This window comes from Pseudorca crassidens, chromosome 14, assembly GCF_039906515.1.
Source record: "Pseudorca crassidens isolate mPseCra1 chromosome 14, mPseCra1.hap1, whole genome shotgun sequence".
NCBI lineage: Eukaryota > Metazoa > Chordata > Mammalia > Artiodactyla > Delphinidae > Pseudorca > Pseudorca crassidens.
Genome location: NC_090309.1, coordinates 5,069,010 through 5,084,685, shown reverse-complemented (window position 1 = coordinate 5,084,685; position 15,676 = coordinate 5,069,010). Strand labels below are relative to the sequence as shown.

Below are 15,676 nucleotides of genomic sequence, written 5' to 3'. Positions count from 1 at the left end.
AGCCCTCCATGGTCTTAGCCTGGCTGGACCCAAGGAGGCTATGGCTCCTCCTCCTGTTTCCAGGCCAATGTGAAGCCCCCCATTGCAAGGTGTACTATCAGGCTTCCACAGGTACTCCGTAAACACATCCGGAATATATCAAGTTAATGCCCTGTGGGACAAAGGTGGACCATTAAGAGACGGGAGATAGTAAGGACCCTCCGGATAAATCCTTTCTCTTCTTCTGCATCTCCTGTAGAACTTTCTGAAGCATGGTGATTCCACAGGGCTTTCTGGAAGATGCCCCATGTGACCAAGGCACCAATTGCGTTTCCTTGTGAAGCTATGGCTGCTGAGTAATAACAAATGAACCCCCTTCTCTGTCCCACTTCCTAGTTTTTTAAAGGAGATTTATTGAGATATAGTTCACAATCTATACCATGCACCCATTTCAGGTATACAATTCAAATAGTTTTCAGTATACTCGTAGAGCTATGGCAGCATCATCACAAGTTTAGAATATTTTATCAACCCAAAGAAAACTTCACAGCCATGAACAGTGGCTCTCCATCCCCCACCTCCACTTCCCTCACCTCAGCCCTAGGCAACACCTAATCTACTTTCTGTCTCTTCAGATTTGCCTGTCTTGGACATGTCGTACTAAAAGAGTCTTATGGTCTTTTGTGACTGGCTTCTTTCATTTATCGTAATTTTTTTCAAAATCATCCACATTGTAGCCTATATCAGCACTTCATTCCATGGTATAGATATTCCACATTTTACTGATCCATTCAACATTTGATAGGCATTTGGGTTGTTTCCACTATTTGGCTGTTGTGAATGATGCTGCTAAAAATATTCATGTACGAGTTTTTGACTGGATATATGTTTTCATTTTTCTTGGGTATATATTTATGAGTGGAATTGTTGGGTCATAGGTAACTCCGTGTTTAACGTTTAAGAAACAGGCAAACGGCACCATTTTAAACTTTTATTTATTTATTTATTTTGTGGTATGCGGGCCTCTCACTGCTGTGGCCTCTCCCGTTGCGGAGCACAGGCTCCGGATGCGCAGGCTCAGCGGCCATGGCTCACGGGCCCAGCCTCTCCGCGGCATCGGCACCATTTTAGCTTTCCAATAGCACTTATTTCCACCACATCCTTGATCCTTGCCAGCACTGACAACATTGGTTATTACTTGTTTTCTGTTTGTTTGGTTGGCTTTTTTTGCCCAGTGTTCTAGTGAACGTGAACGCTATCTCATTGCGGTTTTGATTTGTGTGTATTTCTGTATGTATCTCCCTTAGGACTAATGACGTTGAGCTTTTTTTCATGTGCTTACTGCTCATTTGTGTATCTTTTTTTGAGAGATGTCTTTTCAGATCCTTTGTCCATTTTTAAATTGGATTATTTATCTTTTTATTATTGCATTGTAAGAGCTATGAATAGATTCAGAATACAAGTCTCTTATCAAATATGTGATTTGAAAGTATTTTTTTCCCATTCTGTGAGTTGTCTCTTTTCACTCCCTTGGTAGTATAGTGTTTTTTGTTTTTTGTTTTTAAATTTTGATGAAGTCCAATTTATCTACTTTTTTCTTTTGTTGGTTATGGGTTTTGGTGTGTATATAAGAAAGTTTTGTCTAATCCAAGATCATCAAAATTTACTCCTGGTTTTTTCCTATGAATTTTAGGGTATAGCTCTTACATTTAGTCCATGATCCATTTTAAATTAATTTTTGTGTATGGTATTAAAAAGGAGTACATCTTTATTCTTTTATATGTGCATATTCAAGTTTTCCAGGGCCATTTGTTGAAAAAGTCATTTTTTTTACCTATCAAATTAATTGTCTTAGAACACTTGTCAGAAATCAATGGACCATAAATATGAGGGTTTATTTCTGCTTTCTCAATTCTGTTCTATTTATCTATATGTACTTTCTGATGAAAGTGCCACATTATTCTAATTCCTGTAGCTTTGTAGCAAGTTTTTGACATTGGGAAGTATGAATCTTCCAACTTTGTTTTCTTGTTTCAATATTTTTTTGGCTCTTATAGGCACATTCCATATGAATTTCAGGACCAGTTTGTCAATTTCTAAAATAGAAAAAAGACACCTAGGATTTTGATAGAGATTGTGTTGAATCTGTAGATCATTTGGGGGAGTATTGCCATGTTAACAATATTGTCTTTTGACCCATGAACAAGGCGGTCTTTCCCTCCTTATCTGTGGTTTTCCTTTCTGTGGTTTTTGTTACCCTTGGTCAACCTTGGTCCAAAACTATTAAGTGGAAAATTCCAGAAATAAACAATTCATACGTTCTAAATGGAGCACCGTTGTAAGCAGCGTGAAGAAATCTTGAGTTGTGTCCTGCTCCATCCAGCTCAGGAAGTGAATTATCCTTTCTTCCAGTATATATATCCTGCTGTTGGTCACTAAGTAGCCTTGTCTAGGTTATCGGATTGATCGTCCTGGTATTGCATACAGTGATTGTGCTCAGGTGACCCTTATTTTGCTTAACAGTGACTCCAAAGCGCAAGAATAGTGACGCTGGCAATTCAGATATGCTAAAGAGAAGCCATAAAGTTCTTTCTTTAAGTGAAAAGGTGAAAGTTCTCAACTTAATAAGAAAGGAGAAAAAAAATCATATACTGAGGTGGCTAAGACCTACAGTAAAAATGAATCTTCTATCTGTGAAATTATGAAGAAGGAAAAAGAAATTTGTCCTACTTTTGCTGTCACACCTCAAACTGTAAAAGTGCTTAGTTAAGAGGGAAAAAGGCATTAAATTGTACAATAAGATATTTTGAGAGAGACCACATTCACATAACTTTTATTACATTATATTGTTACAATTGTTCTATTTTATTATTAGTTATTGTTGTTAATCTCTTACTGTGCCTAACTTATAAGTTAACTTTATCATAAGTAGGTATGTAAGGATAAAAACGCAGTATCTATAGGGTTAGGTACCATCGGCTGTTTCAGGATCCAGTGAAGGTCTTGGAATGTATCTTCCACAGATAAGAAGACTTCTACATTTAAATCTTCTCTGACTGCTTCCAACACTTTGTTTTTCAGAATACAAGTTTTGCATCTCTTTTATTGAGAGTATTCTTAATAATTTTAGTTTTTGATGTTATTGTAAATGGCATTGCCTTTTCAATTTTATTTCGTTGTGTTCATTTTACTGTAAAATACAATTTACTTTGGTATGTGTCATATCTTGCAAATTTGCTAAACTTCTATATTAGATCTAACAGTATTTTAGTCAATTATTTAGGATTTTCTATATAAGAGGTCATGTCATATGTAAATAAAGATAGTTTTACTTTTCCCCTTCCCACTTTGACATCCTTCATTTGTCCATTGCCCTGGCTAGAACCTCTACTAGAATGCTGAACAGAAGTGACAAGATTGGACGTTCTTATCTGGTTTCTGATCTTATGAGGAATTCAGTTAGTCTTCATTATTAAGAATGATGTTGGCTGCAGATTTTTTATAGATGCCCTTTATCATATTGAGGAAGTTCCCTTTTATTCATAGTTTGTTGAGTATTCTTAAAATCAGTGTTAGATTTTGTCAAATGCCTTTGCCTGGTCTATTGAGATGGCCATGTGGCTTTGTCCTTTATTGAGATGATGTATTATATTAAATGACATTTGTATGTTAAAACAGCTTGCATTCCTGGGATTAATCCCACTTGATACAGGTTAGGTTTATAATTGCTATATCCTCTTGATGAACTGACCTTTTTATTTTTATAAAATGTCCCTCTTTATCTCTAGTAACATTTTTTTCAATCTTCACGCTTATTTTGTCTGGTATTTGTATGGCCACTCTGGCTCTCTTACCAACTGCTTGCATGGTGTACCATTTTTAACCCTTTTACAGTCAATCTACTTGTATCTTTGAATCTAAAACTCTATCTTCTGTAGACAGCATAGAGTATCATTTTTATTATTGTTGTTAACAACTGGACATTTTAAATAACTTTGTAGTAATTCTTGATACTGATTCTCCCCCTCCCCTACCTCCAGGTTTTGTTGTTGTTTGATTATCTGCTCATTTATTTGTTTAGCAACTTGGATGAACTATTTCAGTAAAGTCTATTTCTCTACGCAGACACTAATGCTGCCTTCAGTCGGTAGAGCCTTGGCCATTCTCATAATCCCCTTGACCTCTTCCTCTCTCACCCAGGATGACAGTGAAACCAGGGTTCTCTTTTGCTCTCACTGATCTCCCAGTGAAGCTTCTATCTGGTCTGCTATGTCTGTTGATATCACTCCACACCCAGTAATTGCTAGCTGAATGATCTACTGTTTTCTACATGCCTTGGGTCAGAAATTGCTCCACAGTCTGATTCAGTTAAAGTGCAGGGTAATTTTCACAGGAGTAAACTTTGAGGCCAGTCTTTGACACTTCTCTGACCCCACAATGGCTCTTCACCGGTCTACCCTTTCGTGTATAGATACCATGGAGCAGCCAGCTCTTCCTACTTGCTCACTACCTAAACGTCCATTGTTTTTGACAGTGCCCTTAGGCTTGAACTTCCCTACACTCTGTTCCAAATAAAGCAAGTTCCCTTAGTGGTACTTATTGAGTTCTCTGTTCTAGGGGCTGCCTCCCACTTTAACAGAACCTCCATTCCACTGCTCTGAAAAGGGATACAGGAACAGCAACCTGCTTCTCTTAGAGAGACGCTCCTGCTTTATGAATCGGGTGCTGAACAGGGGCAGTAGCTCCAACTCTTCTCGGCTTGTCTCCCTTTGCACAGAAACTCAGCCCTATGAGCCAGACAGGGCGAGAGGGTTTGGGGCCCTTTATTCTTGGCCTGCCATGCCTGGGGTAGACTTGCAAGCCTGCGAGTAGGGGCTTCTAGAAGAGGCGATCTCTCAGCCATACTTGCCCGCAGTAGAGCTTGTGCAACACACTTCTTGGGACGAGGAAGGGGCGTTGATGACAAATACCGACAGCCTGATTTTCTGGGTAGAAACTGTAGCCCTGGACAGGGAGCTGGGGTTACAAGGGAGCCCCATCCTCTCGGCTGTGCCCACCCAGAGTAGAGTTTTCCTCACACTGAACTGGGAAGTAGGAGAGGGAAACAGTCCAGGACACAGACTCTTGCAGGTTTTACCAATATTTAGAAGATTGTCTTCAATTGCTGTATGCTCTCAGTACCATTTCCAGAGACTGAATGGTTGTTTTTTTTTTGTTTAATTTTTAACAGTTCTCACCAGTGATGGTTTTCCCACGAGGGAGAGCATCCAGGGCTCTCATGCTGTCATTCTGAAAGTGCCTTTCCCTTGCTTCCCTTTTTCTCTTACTCTTGCTGCCTTTGGTTTACAGAATTCATGTAATCTTTGTCGTACACTGTTTTGTAGGGAACCCGGATGAAGAAGGCACTTTAGAAAGAACATTCAGGCAGCTGTGTGAAAGTACTGCTGCATGGGTGGAAGTGATACCAAGAGTTGACCAGGTTTACGAGGAAACCTCACCCTGGAAGAAGATAGCAGGACGCCACAGAATTCTAGTTTTTCTTCTATTACCCTCCCTATAGTGGCATCACTTATCTGACACCATCAGCTATCAATTGATGAAAACATGTTGTCGTGTATTCACAAAGATTCAGAAATTTAGAGCAGGAAAAGGATACCTGGTATAGCATCTTCATTGTAGAGACGACAAAATTCAGGCTTAAACAGGTAAAGTGACTTTCTCAAAGTCAGTCAGATAATTAATGCCTGAGGACAGAGGCTTCCTAGTGCTTAGTTTTGGTCTTTCCACAGAGCACCATGGGAAACGCTCTCTCTCTCTCATTTCTTTTTAGAAGAAACATAAAATAAAATTCAAATAAAAAGATAAAATATCTATTTTAAAGAAGTTGTCCATCACAAGGCTATTCATGTAACTTTTTCTGAAAAAAAAAATTGACCCAGTGTAGTCATCATCTGTGGTTCACCTGATAGTCTAATTTTAGTGACTGGATCTGGTCAATTTTAGAGGCAAAGTGTGAAGGAAAGAGAAGAAAAAAAATCCAAATGTGAGCTTTTAATTCTATTGCCTTACTAAGAAGTTACGTCTAGAAGCTAGCTTTCCTCAACCTTTTCCACCTCAATTTTCCATGATCTTCGCTGAGTGTGGGGCTGAAGTGGGAACCATCTACATGCACTAATATGAATGAAGAAAAAAGATGCAAATCACCCTGCAGGTTGATATGGAATAAGTGTTGAGATAGTCTATGGATTATGAATAATAATTCTCATTCTCTGTTGAGCATTGTTCATCATTGCAACAGAATTCTTATCCTCAGATAGAATAACAGATGTGATTAATAACAGAAACTAACATTTATTAAGCATCAGTTATATGCCAGATACTTTACTTGCTTTATCTCATTTAATGATCCTAGCCACTCGATGAGATAGATATTATTCCGTTCCCTCTTTTTAGACAAGGACGCTTTGAAAGGTAAGTGACTTGGCTACAGTCATCTGGCCAGATGTAGAGGAAATAGGAATAGATTCATGGCATGCATCTCAAAATTCTTCCACAAACAGTCCGTTATTCTGCTTCTTTTGAACAAATAGGCCGTAATAACACGATTCTTTAAAATGAAAAGTTTGGATGTGCCACAGAATTTTTCAAAACTGGTTTTTAGAGGTATTTCATGGAGCTTGTTCCTCTGCTTGTTCTTTTTTTTAATACTGTGTAAAGTTTATGGAGCGCTAGAGCTTCGTGTTTTGAATTACTGTCCAGACATATTCTATGCGGCCGCCTCCTCCTTCCTCTATTTTTTTTTTTTTTTTTTTTTTTTTTTTTTTTGCGGTACGCGGGCCTCTCACCGCTGTGGCCTCTCCCGTTGCGGAGCACAGGCTCCGGACACGCAGGCTCAGCGGCCATGGCTCACGGGCCTAGTCGCTCCGCGGCATGTGGGATCTTCCCAGACCGGGGCACGAACCCGTGTCCCCTGCATCGGCAGGCGGACTCTCAACCACTGCGCCGCCAGAGAAGCCCCTCGTTCCTCTTTTACAGTGACCACATGACACAGTTTTCCAGCCCTGTTCTGGTTTCCAGCTGTGGTCTGGTATGATTATTAATAGGTCTCCTGTACTTTCAGAAATGCCCTGGTTTGGATGAGAATTACGCGGTCATTCATCCTTGAACCGGTCAAGGTGTAGTATTGTGGCCGCCCACTAGGTGTCAGCAGTGTAACCCCCGCCAGAGAACTCAGGGAAAGCATTTCATTACAAAAGTCATATCTAAGCAAATAATTAAGTGTTTTTCAAGAGCTACCTGCAGCCTCGGCCATTCAAAACAAGTGAGGTAGCAGGGGGAGGAGATAAGGACGGGGTGCAGAACAGGTAGCTCCTTTTCTAGGATCTGGAAAAGAGGGAAGAATTCTCTTCCTGGTTAGAAGGGCTCTAGTGACATCTGGAATGAGCACCGTGGTGCCCTTTTTAATTTTCACTCACAAAGCGAAACCAGTGTGCAGTGAGGTGAGGAAACAGCTTTGAATGAAGAAGTATTTTTGCTTCATAGATTGCTCTTCAAATCACGATCGGATGAAGGTCGCACAGGTAGTTCCCTGGGCTTTCTCAAGTCTATTGAATGACTAGATGCATTTGGGCCAGAGGCTGAGTTGCCTGAACACAACTACTTTAAAGGCGATTTTGAAAATATCTATACTCAGAACTCAATGACGTGCTCGGACTCTTCCCGGAATGACCCACGGACTGTGCGTGTTTCACCTGTGACCCAGGTAGATGCTGCCGCTCTCTGGAAACCCTCCTCACTTCAGAAGCGCAGCGCACGAAGGCACACACAGTGAGAGAAGCCCACAGCATGGGTTTGCAGATGCTTGTGCCTTTCGGTCCTTGGAGTTGGTTGTTCTTCCTGGTGGCCCTCAAGTGTGGTGGAGCATCTTCTGATTTGAATGAATCCACAAATGCCTCTCCCCAGCATGAGCCTGATGTTCGGTTTGCTGCTGCCGGCTCTGAGCCAGCTGAGACGGTATCTGTTTTCGCACTGGATTACGACTATGTGCAAATTCCTTACGAGGTCACCCTCTGGATCCTCCTAGCATCCCTTGCAAAAATAGGTAAGGCCCCAAACATCTACCTGGTTTTGGGAGTTGTTTTCCACGTGAGATAAGGTGTGTGAAAATGCCTTGTGGATGGTGAATTAAGTGGATTTTAACTCTTGCTGCTGTTACATAAAAAATTCTATTCCTGAGTCAAGGGAAAGTCATAACTGATTTTTGTCAAGCCATTTAATACCTCAGGTTGTGTTTTGAAATTTAAGAACCTACATTTGCGCTCTCGGTTCTTTTGATTTCCTCTCCTTTCAGGGTAACAACGATGTGACATTATTGGGCATCAAAAAATCTCGAGTTCTATGCTTTAAGAAATACAGAGTAAAACATGTCGCGCTTGGAATGACGCCCGTTGGAAATTTCTGGAACCATAGAATGATTCTTCTGTAAAATGTGCTTCTTTCATTCTTGGCCATGGAACCATGGGCTTCATCAACGACGCGCATTGTTTATTCTTTAAAAGTGGCATGTGCTCCTTGAAAATTGACAGAAAGCAAGAAACAAGGCAACCAGAAGCAACTCGTATCACTCAGGGATGGGATGTGGCGGGACAGGGATGGTATCTGTCAGCAAAATCTTTGTTTACACCTGAGTCGAATGGAACCAGTGAAGCACCCCTGGTTTCCTCTGTGACATAAAGTGGATTCAAGTTAATAGATGAAATTCGAACCAGGGTTCTTTGTGCCCAAACCAAAGTGATGGTTTCCACTCTGTGACCATTTAATTTCCAAGTTCACCCCCTTGTCTCCTTAGAAACAGCTTATTTCAGAGTGGGAAACTAATACGAATATCTTAATTGTCAAGAATAATGTGTCCTTTGCTTTAGTTATTAACTTTGTTATTTGAGTAGATAAGATTGCCTCATTGAAATAGACCCTATGAATCATGTTAGAGCTTGTTTATATGTTTCCTCTGGAACAGCTGTGAAATATGGGGTGAGCCATGAAATCGGGCAGTTAGCTCCTTGGCATCAGGATACTGGGCTCTGTCTTCTCATCTAACTCCCTGCCCATGGATGTTGGGGGGTGCTGGCATATTCATTAGGTGCCCGTCATAACTGCTGTCCATTTTGAGCTCATAAGATGTGAAGATAGAATGAAATTCTTAGTTTGAAGAACTCTTGTGCAATTTATCAAATGACTAAATGACACAGAGGGTTGCACATTATTTCTGAGAAGGGCTCAAGTAAAAATGGGTTTCCAAAGAGATGGTATTCTCAGTTCAGAGCTAGGGGTCTAACACCTGTCATGCAACCACGTGGATACTGAGAACGTTCAAGTTGGTCTTATGTGATCTTGCGTTTTCCTTTGTCAAAAGGCCAGAGATTCTGACCCCACCCACTCCCTTCCTTTTCACAGTAATGGGTGAAGTTGGTCTGGAATCAGGTAACTAGCTGATTCCACTGACTAGCTCTGTCTTTCTTCGTCTCAGTTCGTTCATCTGTGAAATTATTGCTGAGATCTCTTTTTGGTACAAATAAGAATTTTCTAATGGAAAAGAGGCTTCTATTCTATATCAGTGAACATCTCAAGGCGCAAAGTATATGTTTTATGTTAGCATAAGACACAGGTTGTCCTTTAGAGGTGTTGTGTGTGCCCAGACTACATCTACAAGTTCAGAGTCCTGTAAGGACCCTATTGTTCATAGAATTGCTGTTTAAACGTTCTTGATGTTCATGTGGTTGCAACTCAACATACTTTAGAAAAAGAAAATAACTGAAGTAGGTTATCAGTTGGATCATGCTTATTCAAGCACAATTTCATTTTTGCTGGCCTTTAAGAATTCAGATTATTTTTATATTGTACATGAAAAGAAGGTCAGATTTACTGAATATATACTGTGATGCAAGTACTGGTCTTGTAGCTTTCTATATGGTAGCTTGTTCACCTAGGGCAAAAAAAATAATAATAATGGCATAAAACTTGAACACTTAAGGAAACCGTATTGCTTTTTTAGATTCTATATTATAAATCTTGAATCAAAATATAATTAATAATCGCTAGTGTTCTTTTATTCCGTCATTCTATCAAGACACATTTATTGAGCACCCAGGCAAGGTGTAGGAATGATTGTGGTCCCCAGCCTCAAGGGGGAAGATGGGTGAATCTAGCGCTGCCTAACAGGTGCTCAGATAGGGCCATCTTTGACTTTCAGGCTGGACTTGGTCATTCGCGGCCTTTTAAGTTTCAGGCCAGGGAACTAAAACCTCAAAGTGACTGACTCTATTGTCCATTATGGAAGGGGAGAAGAATTTTGAAATGTGAAATTCACATAGCATTTCCCTTAAAGGGCCCTGCTTACAGGTTAAACCCTCTTCCTGCTATCACTGTGTAGATGCAACCCGGCTTCAGGCAGGTGACATTGGATCCATTTCAGGAAACTAGATCCCTGGAAGCAGGACCAGGCTCGGGAGACACAGGGCCTGAGAAAATTACACTATGGGCTCTTCCGCCTACTTTACATATTTAAAAAGTTAAGTGTGGTTAAAATGGGCACTAACTGAAGAAGGAGGAGGAGAGAGGAGAAGAAGGAAGCTGTTATTAGGAAATGGACAGAGCAGGACTTTAGAAGGAGGCCTTAAGCTGATCTTGAAGCCAGCGGGCTCTGTGGTTTGGAATAATGTCTCTTGATACTCCATTGTATTAACCTGCCTGCTGATGGTGGATGGAGCAGTTCAAAGCTGTGGTGAGGGAAACCCACGTGTTTTTGGATGGCTGAACCTAAAACTTCCTAAGGAGACATTCCATGGCCCCAACACCTATGGGAGGGAGCCTACGTCCTTAGCCTTGAATTTCAGGCCCTCCATTTTTTGGTCAAAATTAGTACACTTCCAATAGCCAGGATATGGAAACAACCTAAATGTCCATCAACAGAGGAATGGATAAAGAAGATGTGGTACATATATGCAATGGAATATTACTCAGCCATGAAAAGGAATGAAATCGAGTCATTTATAGAGACATGGATGGACCTAGAGTCTGTCATACAGAGTGAAGTAAGTCAGAAAGAGAAAAACAAATATCATATATTAATGCATATATGTGGAATCTGAAAAAAATGGTATAGATGATCTTATTTACAAAACAGAAATAGAGACACAGACATAGAGAAAATGTACGATACCAAGGAGGAAGGGGGGTTGGGAGGAATTGGGAGATTGGGATTGATATATATACACTATTGTTATTATGTATAAAATAGATAAGTAATGAGAACCTACTGTATAGTGCAGGGAGCTCTACTCAATGCTCTGTGGTGACCTACATGGGAAGGAAATCCAAAAATGAGGGGATATATGTATATGTATAACTGATTCACTTTGCTGTACAGCAGAAACTAACACAGCATTGTAAAGCAACTATACTCCAATAAAATTTGTTTTTAAAAATCAGTACTCTTCCCAATTAAAATTTGCTCTGGCCAGATGAATCTCCTTGGTGAACGTCAAAAATATCTGGCTGGGTCATCCCTGTCTCTCCCCTCTTTCTCCTGGAGTTCTCCCCTCCTAAAATGCCTTCCCTCTGTTGTCCAACTATGTAAGTCCCACTCATTCTCCAAAACCTGTTCAACTTCTCCTTCCCATGCAAGAGCTTCTCTGGTGAACAGCTGACCTGTTCATTCATTCATTTATACACTTAAGAAAGATTCTTTGAGCAATTAGACATGCTGTTATGGACAAGACATCTTGCTAAGTGCTTTGGGGAGATATAAGGATGTGTACCATCCTGCCTGAGTTGGAGGAGTTTAGAGATTAGTAGGGGAGAAGAGTCATGGACCAAAAATGGTAGAAAGGGATCGTTGTTGAACAGGTACAGATAAAATGTTACAATAATTCAAAGAAGGACATAGTATTCCCTTGGGAAGAGATTGGGAAAAGCTTAGCCTCAAGGATTGAGCAGAGGACCAAAATAAGGTGGAGAGAAGGACAATGCAGGCAACGATAATAATACGTCAAGACAAGAAAGGAGGCCTCCAGGATGAAAAGGCGTGAGCTTGACTGTAAGGTAGGATGCATGAAGACAGTGCAGGGTGTGTGGGATACGGACTCGGGGAGAGCCCCAGGTGGCCTGCTGTGCCTGGATCTCTTGTCATATTTGTTGATATATTCAATATACACTTCTCTGTATACTTATACATTATATTGGCTTTATCTTCTTATTTGTTAAGAACGTTTCTAAAATTTCATCAGTAGCTGGAATTGTAGAAAACATGTTTGGTCCCTCCCCCTCCCGGGACTTACAGTGGGTTGTTCTTGTCACAGGGATGCTTAACAAATATTCTCAGTTTAAATTCCAGTTGCTTTGTGTGGAGTCTTAGGTGGGGAATTGAACAATCAGGCAACGTGGTGTAGAATAGTCATCTGGCAGCAGGATGTGGAATAGACTGGGAGGGGGAGGGAGAAGGAGGAAATCAGGAAGACACCGCCGTAAGTAGGATGAGAAGTGGGGCGGTCCTCAGTGAAGGCAGTGGCTGCAGGAGTGGACAGAAGGAGACGGACTTCCGGGGCAGCTAGTGGGAGACATAACTGATGAAATAGGTTGCCAATTGCACGAAGGGGCAAAGGTGACGGGGTCCCCATAAGAATGCGACTTGATTTCCTCTCAAGTGGCTGACTGGGTGGCAATGTCATTGGTTAAATAAAGGAAACAAAATAAAGACTTTTCATGTGTATTCATTTGTTTGTGGTGGAGAAGGAAGTGAGGTGAGGTAAGTTTGGAAGCAGCTGGGGTTTACGTCTCTGTGATAGACTCTTGCAGGAGCTTCAAAGGTGGGTTTTGCATGAGAGCAGAAGAGTTCCACCGCTCAGATCCCTCAGGATGGGGAAAACAGGAGGGCACGGCTGGCTGAGAAGATGCTGGAACCTGCGCTGAGCACGGAAAGCACTTCCTCACACCAAGCCGCAGCCACACTTGCAGCTCCTGCTGCAGATGGGTGCTGAGGCTGCGCCCGGAGAGGCCGCCATCTGTGTGGCTTTGAAAGGCCTCTCGCACACCCCTCCCCTGGCGTCCCGGGGGCCAGAGCCGGGTTATTTGCCGACATCTAAACATGGTTCTCCACTCTCCGCAGGCTTCCACCTCTCCCACCGGCTGCCGGGCCTCATGCCTGAGAGCTGCCTGCTCATCCTGGTGGGGGCCCTGGTGGGCGCCATCATCTTCGGCACCGACCACAAATCGCCTCCGGTCATGGACTCGAGCATCTACTTCCTGTACCTCCTCCCGCCCATCGTCCTGGAGGGCGGGTACTTCATGCCCACCCGGCCCTTCTTCGAGAACATCGGATCCATCCTGTGGTGGGCGGGGCTGGGGGCCCTGATCAATGCCTTCGGCATTGGCCTCTCGCTCTACCTCGTCTGCCAGGTCCAGGCCTTTGGCCTGAGCGACGTCAACCTGCTTCATAACCTGCTGTTTGGGAGCCTGATCTCGGCTGTGGACCCCGTGGCCGTGCTGGCCGTGTTCGAAGAGGCGCGGGTGAATCAGCAGCTGTACATGATGATCTTCGGGGAGGCGCTCCTCAACGACGGCATCAGCGTGGTGAGATGCGGCCCCCCACCGTCCCCAGGGAGACAAGGGGCCTGGCGGGTGGAGAAGGCCAGGCAGGCCTGGGCCTCAGCAGGACAGAGATGGGCCAGGGCAGCGTGGCCCCAGGTCTGGCCACTGCCCTTGGCATCTGCACAGTGGCCACGCTTACTCACTACACTGCTTGCCATCCACTGGCTTCTTTAAAGGAGAAGCAGGAGAGAGGAAGTATGATTCTTTAGCGAATTCGGTGTTTCATTGAGCAAGCAGAAACTGTGGCTAAAGGCTCTTCTGGGTCTAAGGCTCTTCTGGGTTTAAGGCCCTTCTGGGCTTTCGCACTAGGACAAGCAGTACTTGTGTCTTATTTTCACTCAGTCACGGGACCTCACCCTCCTTCCCTTTATATGCTTTCTTTTTAAGCTCTGTTTTAGATGATGAAGTTAAATAAAAGGTAGGGGTAGGGAGAGAGATGACGGAGGATTTGCACAAATGCATTGGCTTGTATATCAGTCTCAATTCCTTGACTCCCACGGAGAATGTGACGGAGCAGCTTTGCTTAGGAGTCCTTCCAGAGAGAGGCCGAGAAGCGTTTACAGGCCAGATCAGCGCAGAGCATTAAGGCCCAGAGATGACTTTGGCTAGAGGCGCTGAACTATTCCTGATTGGCTGCCGCATTGCCCAGTTTCCTTACATTACTGCAAACCGTCACCAGGAGTTAGTCTATGTGATTTTATATAAATTTTGATGTACTTTTCTTATTCTTACATTTATATCACGTCACATAAGTAATACTAGAATGCATTTTCAGTGTAAAAGACTTAAATAGTACAGAATCGTACAGCATAAAACACAAAAGCCTCCGCCTGACCCTCTTCCCTCCCCCTTGGATCCAGTTTGCCTTTCTCTCCCCATTTTTATCATGGACACATGCATATACGTACGCAGATATAGATGTATTGATACATCATTCTACATAAAGTGGGTGGCATTAAATCATAGGTACTGCTTAGAGGTAACAAATCTTGGACTTCTTTCTAGGTCTTTTCCACTGTTGCAGAGTATTTCATAAATTACGTTTATAAAGCTTTATTTAACCAGTTCTTGATGGGTGAATATTCAGGTGGTTGTCAAGTTTTCACTTTAAAAAACAGTGTTGCGATAAGTATTCTTGTGTCTGCATGCATCTCTTTTCGCACTTGTGAGTCTTTTTATAGGATATATTCTTGGAAGTGAAATTTTTGGGTTAAAAGTAGGTATACTTAAAAATTTGAGAGATGCTGCTATAATCCCCTCCTCTTCATTCAAATGATGAAGGAGGGATTCCCACCAGAAGGTTATAGAGTGACACCAATGCTAAACAGATAAGACTAATGACAAGTGTGTTCGTCACCTATACTCACAGCCCGGGGTAGGAGGCCACCGCACACCATGCCGGGCCACATGGGTGCTGCACTGGGGAACTGAGTGAGCTATCAGGGACTGCGGGAGGAACTAGTAGAAGGATGGGGTACCTCCTGGTTCCTAGGGGATGATGTGATTGACTTATTAGTTTTTATTTAACAAACTTTCATTTGGTACCTATTGTGTTCTGGGCACAGTGCTAACTGCTTGGGTGGCAATGATGATGAATGAGACGAGGTCCCCTGCTCTCTTTTTTTGTAAATGTTTATTTTATACTGGAACATAGTTGATTAACAATGTTGTATTAGTTTCAGATGTACAGCAAAATGATTCAGTTATGTATATATATGTATCTATTCTTTTTCAGAGTCTTTTTTTTTTTTTTTGCTGCATTGAGTCTTTGTTGCTGCGCGCGGGCTTTCTCTAGTTGCGGTGAACGGGGGCTACTCTTCGTTGCAGTGCATGGGCTTCTCATTGCGGTGGCTTCTCTTGTTGCGGAGCACGGGCTCTAGGCACGTGGGCCTCAGTAGTTGTGGCGCGCGGGCCCAGTAGTTGTAGCCTGCGGGCTCTAGAGCGCAGGCTCAGTAGTTGTGGCACACGAGCTTAGTTGCTCCGCGGCATGTGGAATCTTCCCAGACCAGGGCTCAAACCCGTGTCCCCTGCATTGGCAGGCGGATTCTTAACC

General features: G+C 42.5%; 1 protein-coding gene across 1 annotated transcript in view; it reads left to right on the top strand.

The window, feature by feature from the left end:
• Positions 1-7,824: 7,824 nt before the first annotated feature.
• SLC9A4 (solute carrier family 9 member A4) overlaps positions 7,825-15,676 on the top strand; it is a 57,726-nt gene continuing 49,874 nt past the window's right edge. Inside the window, exons 1-2 of the mRNA XM_067703876.1 lie at positions 7,825-8,080; positions 13,142-13,605. Coding sequence (XP_067559977.1) covers positions 7,825-8,080; positions 13,142-13,605 — 720 coding nt within the window. The remainder of the gene's footprint in view (positions 8,081-13,141; positions 13,606-15,676) is intronic.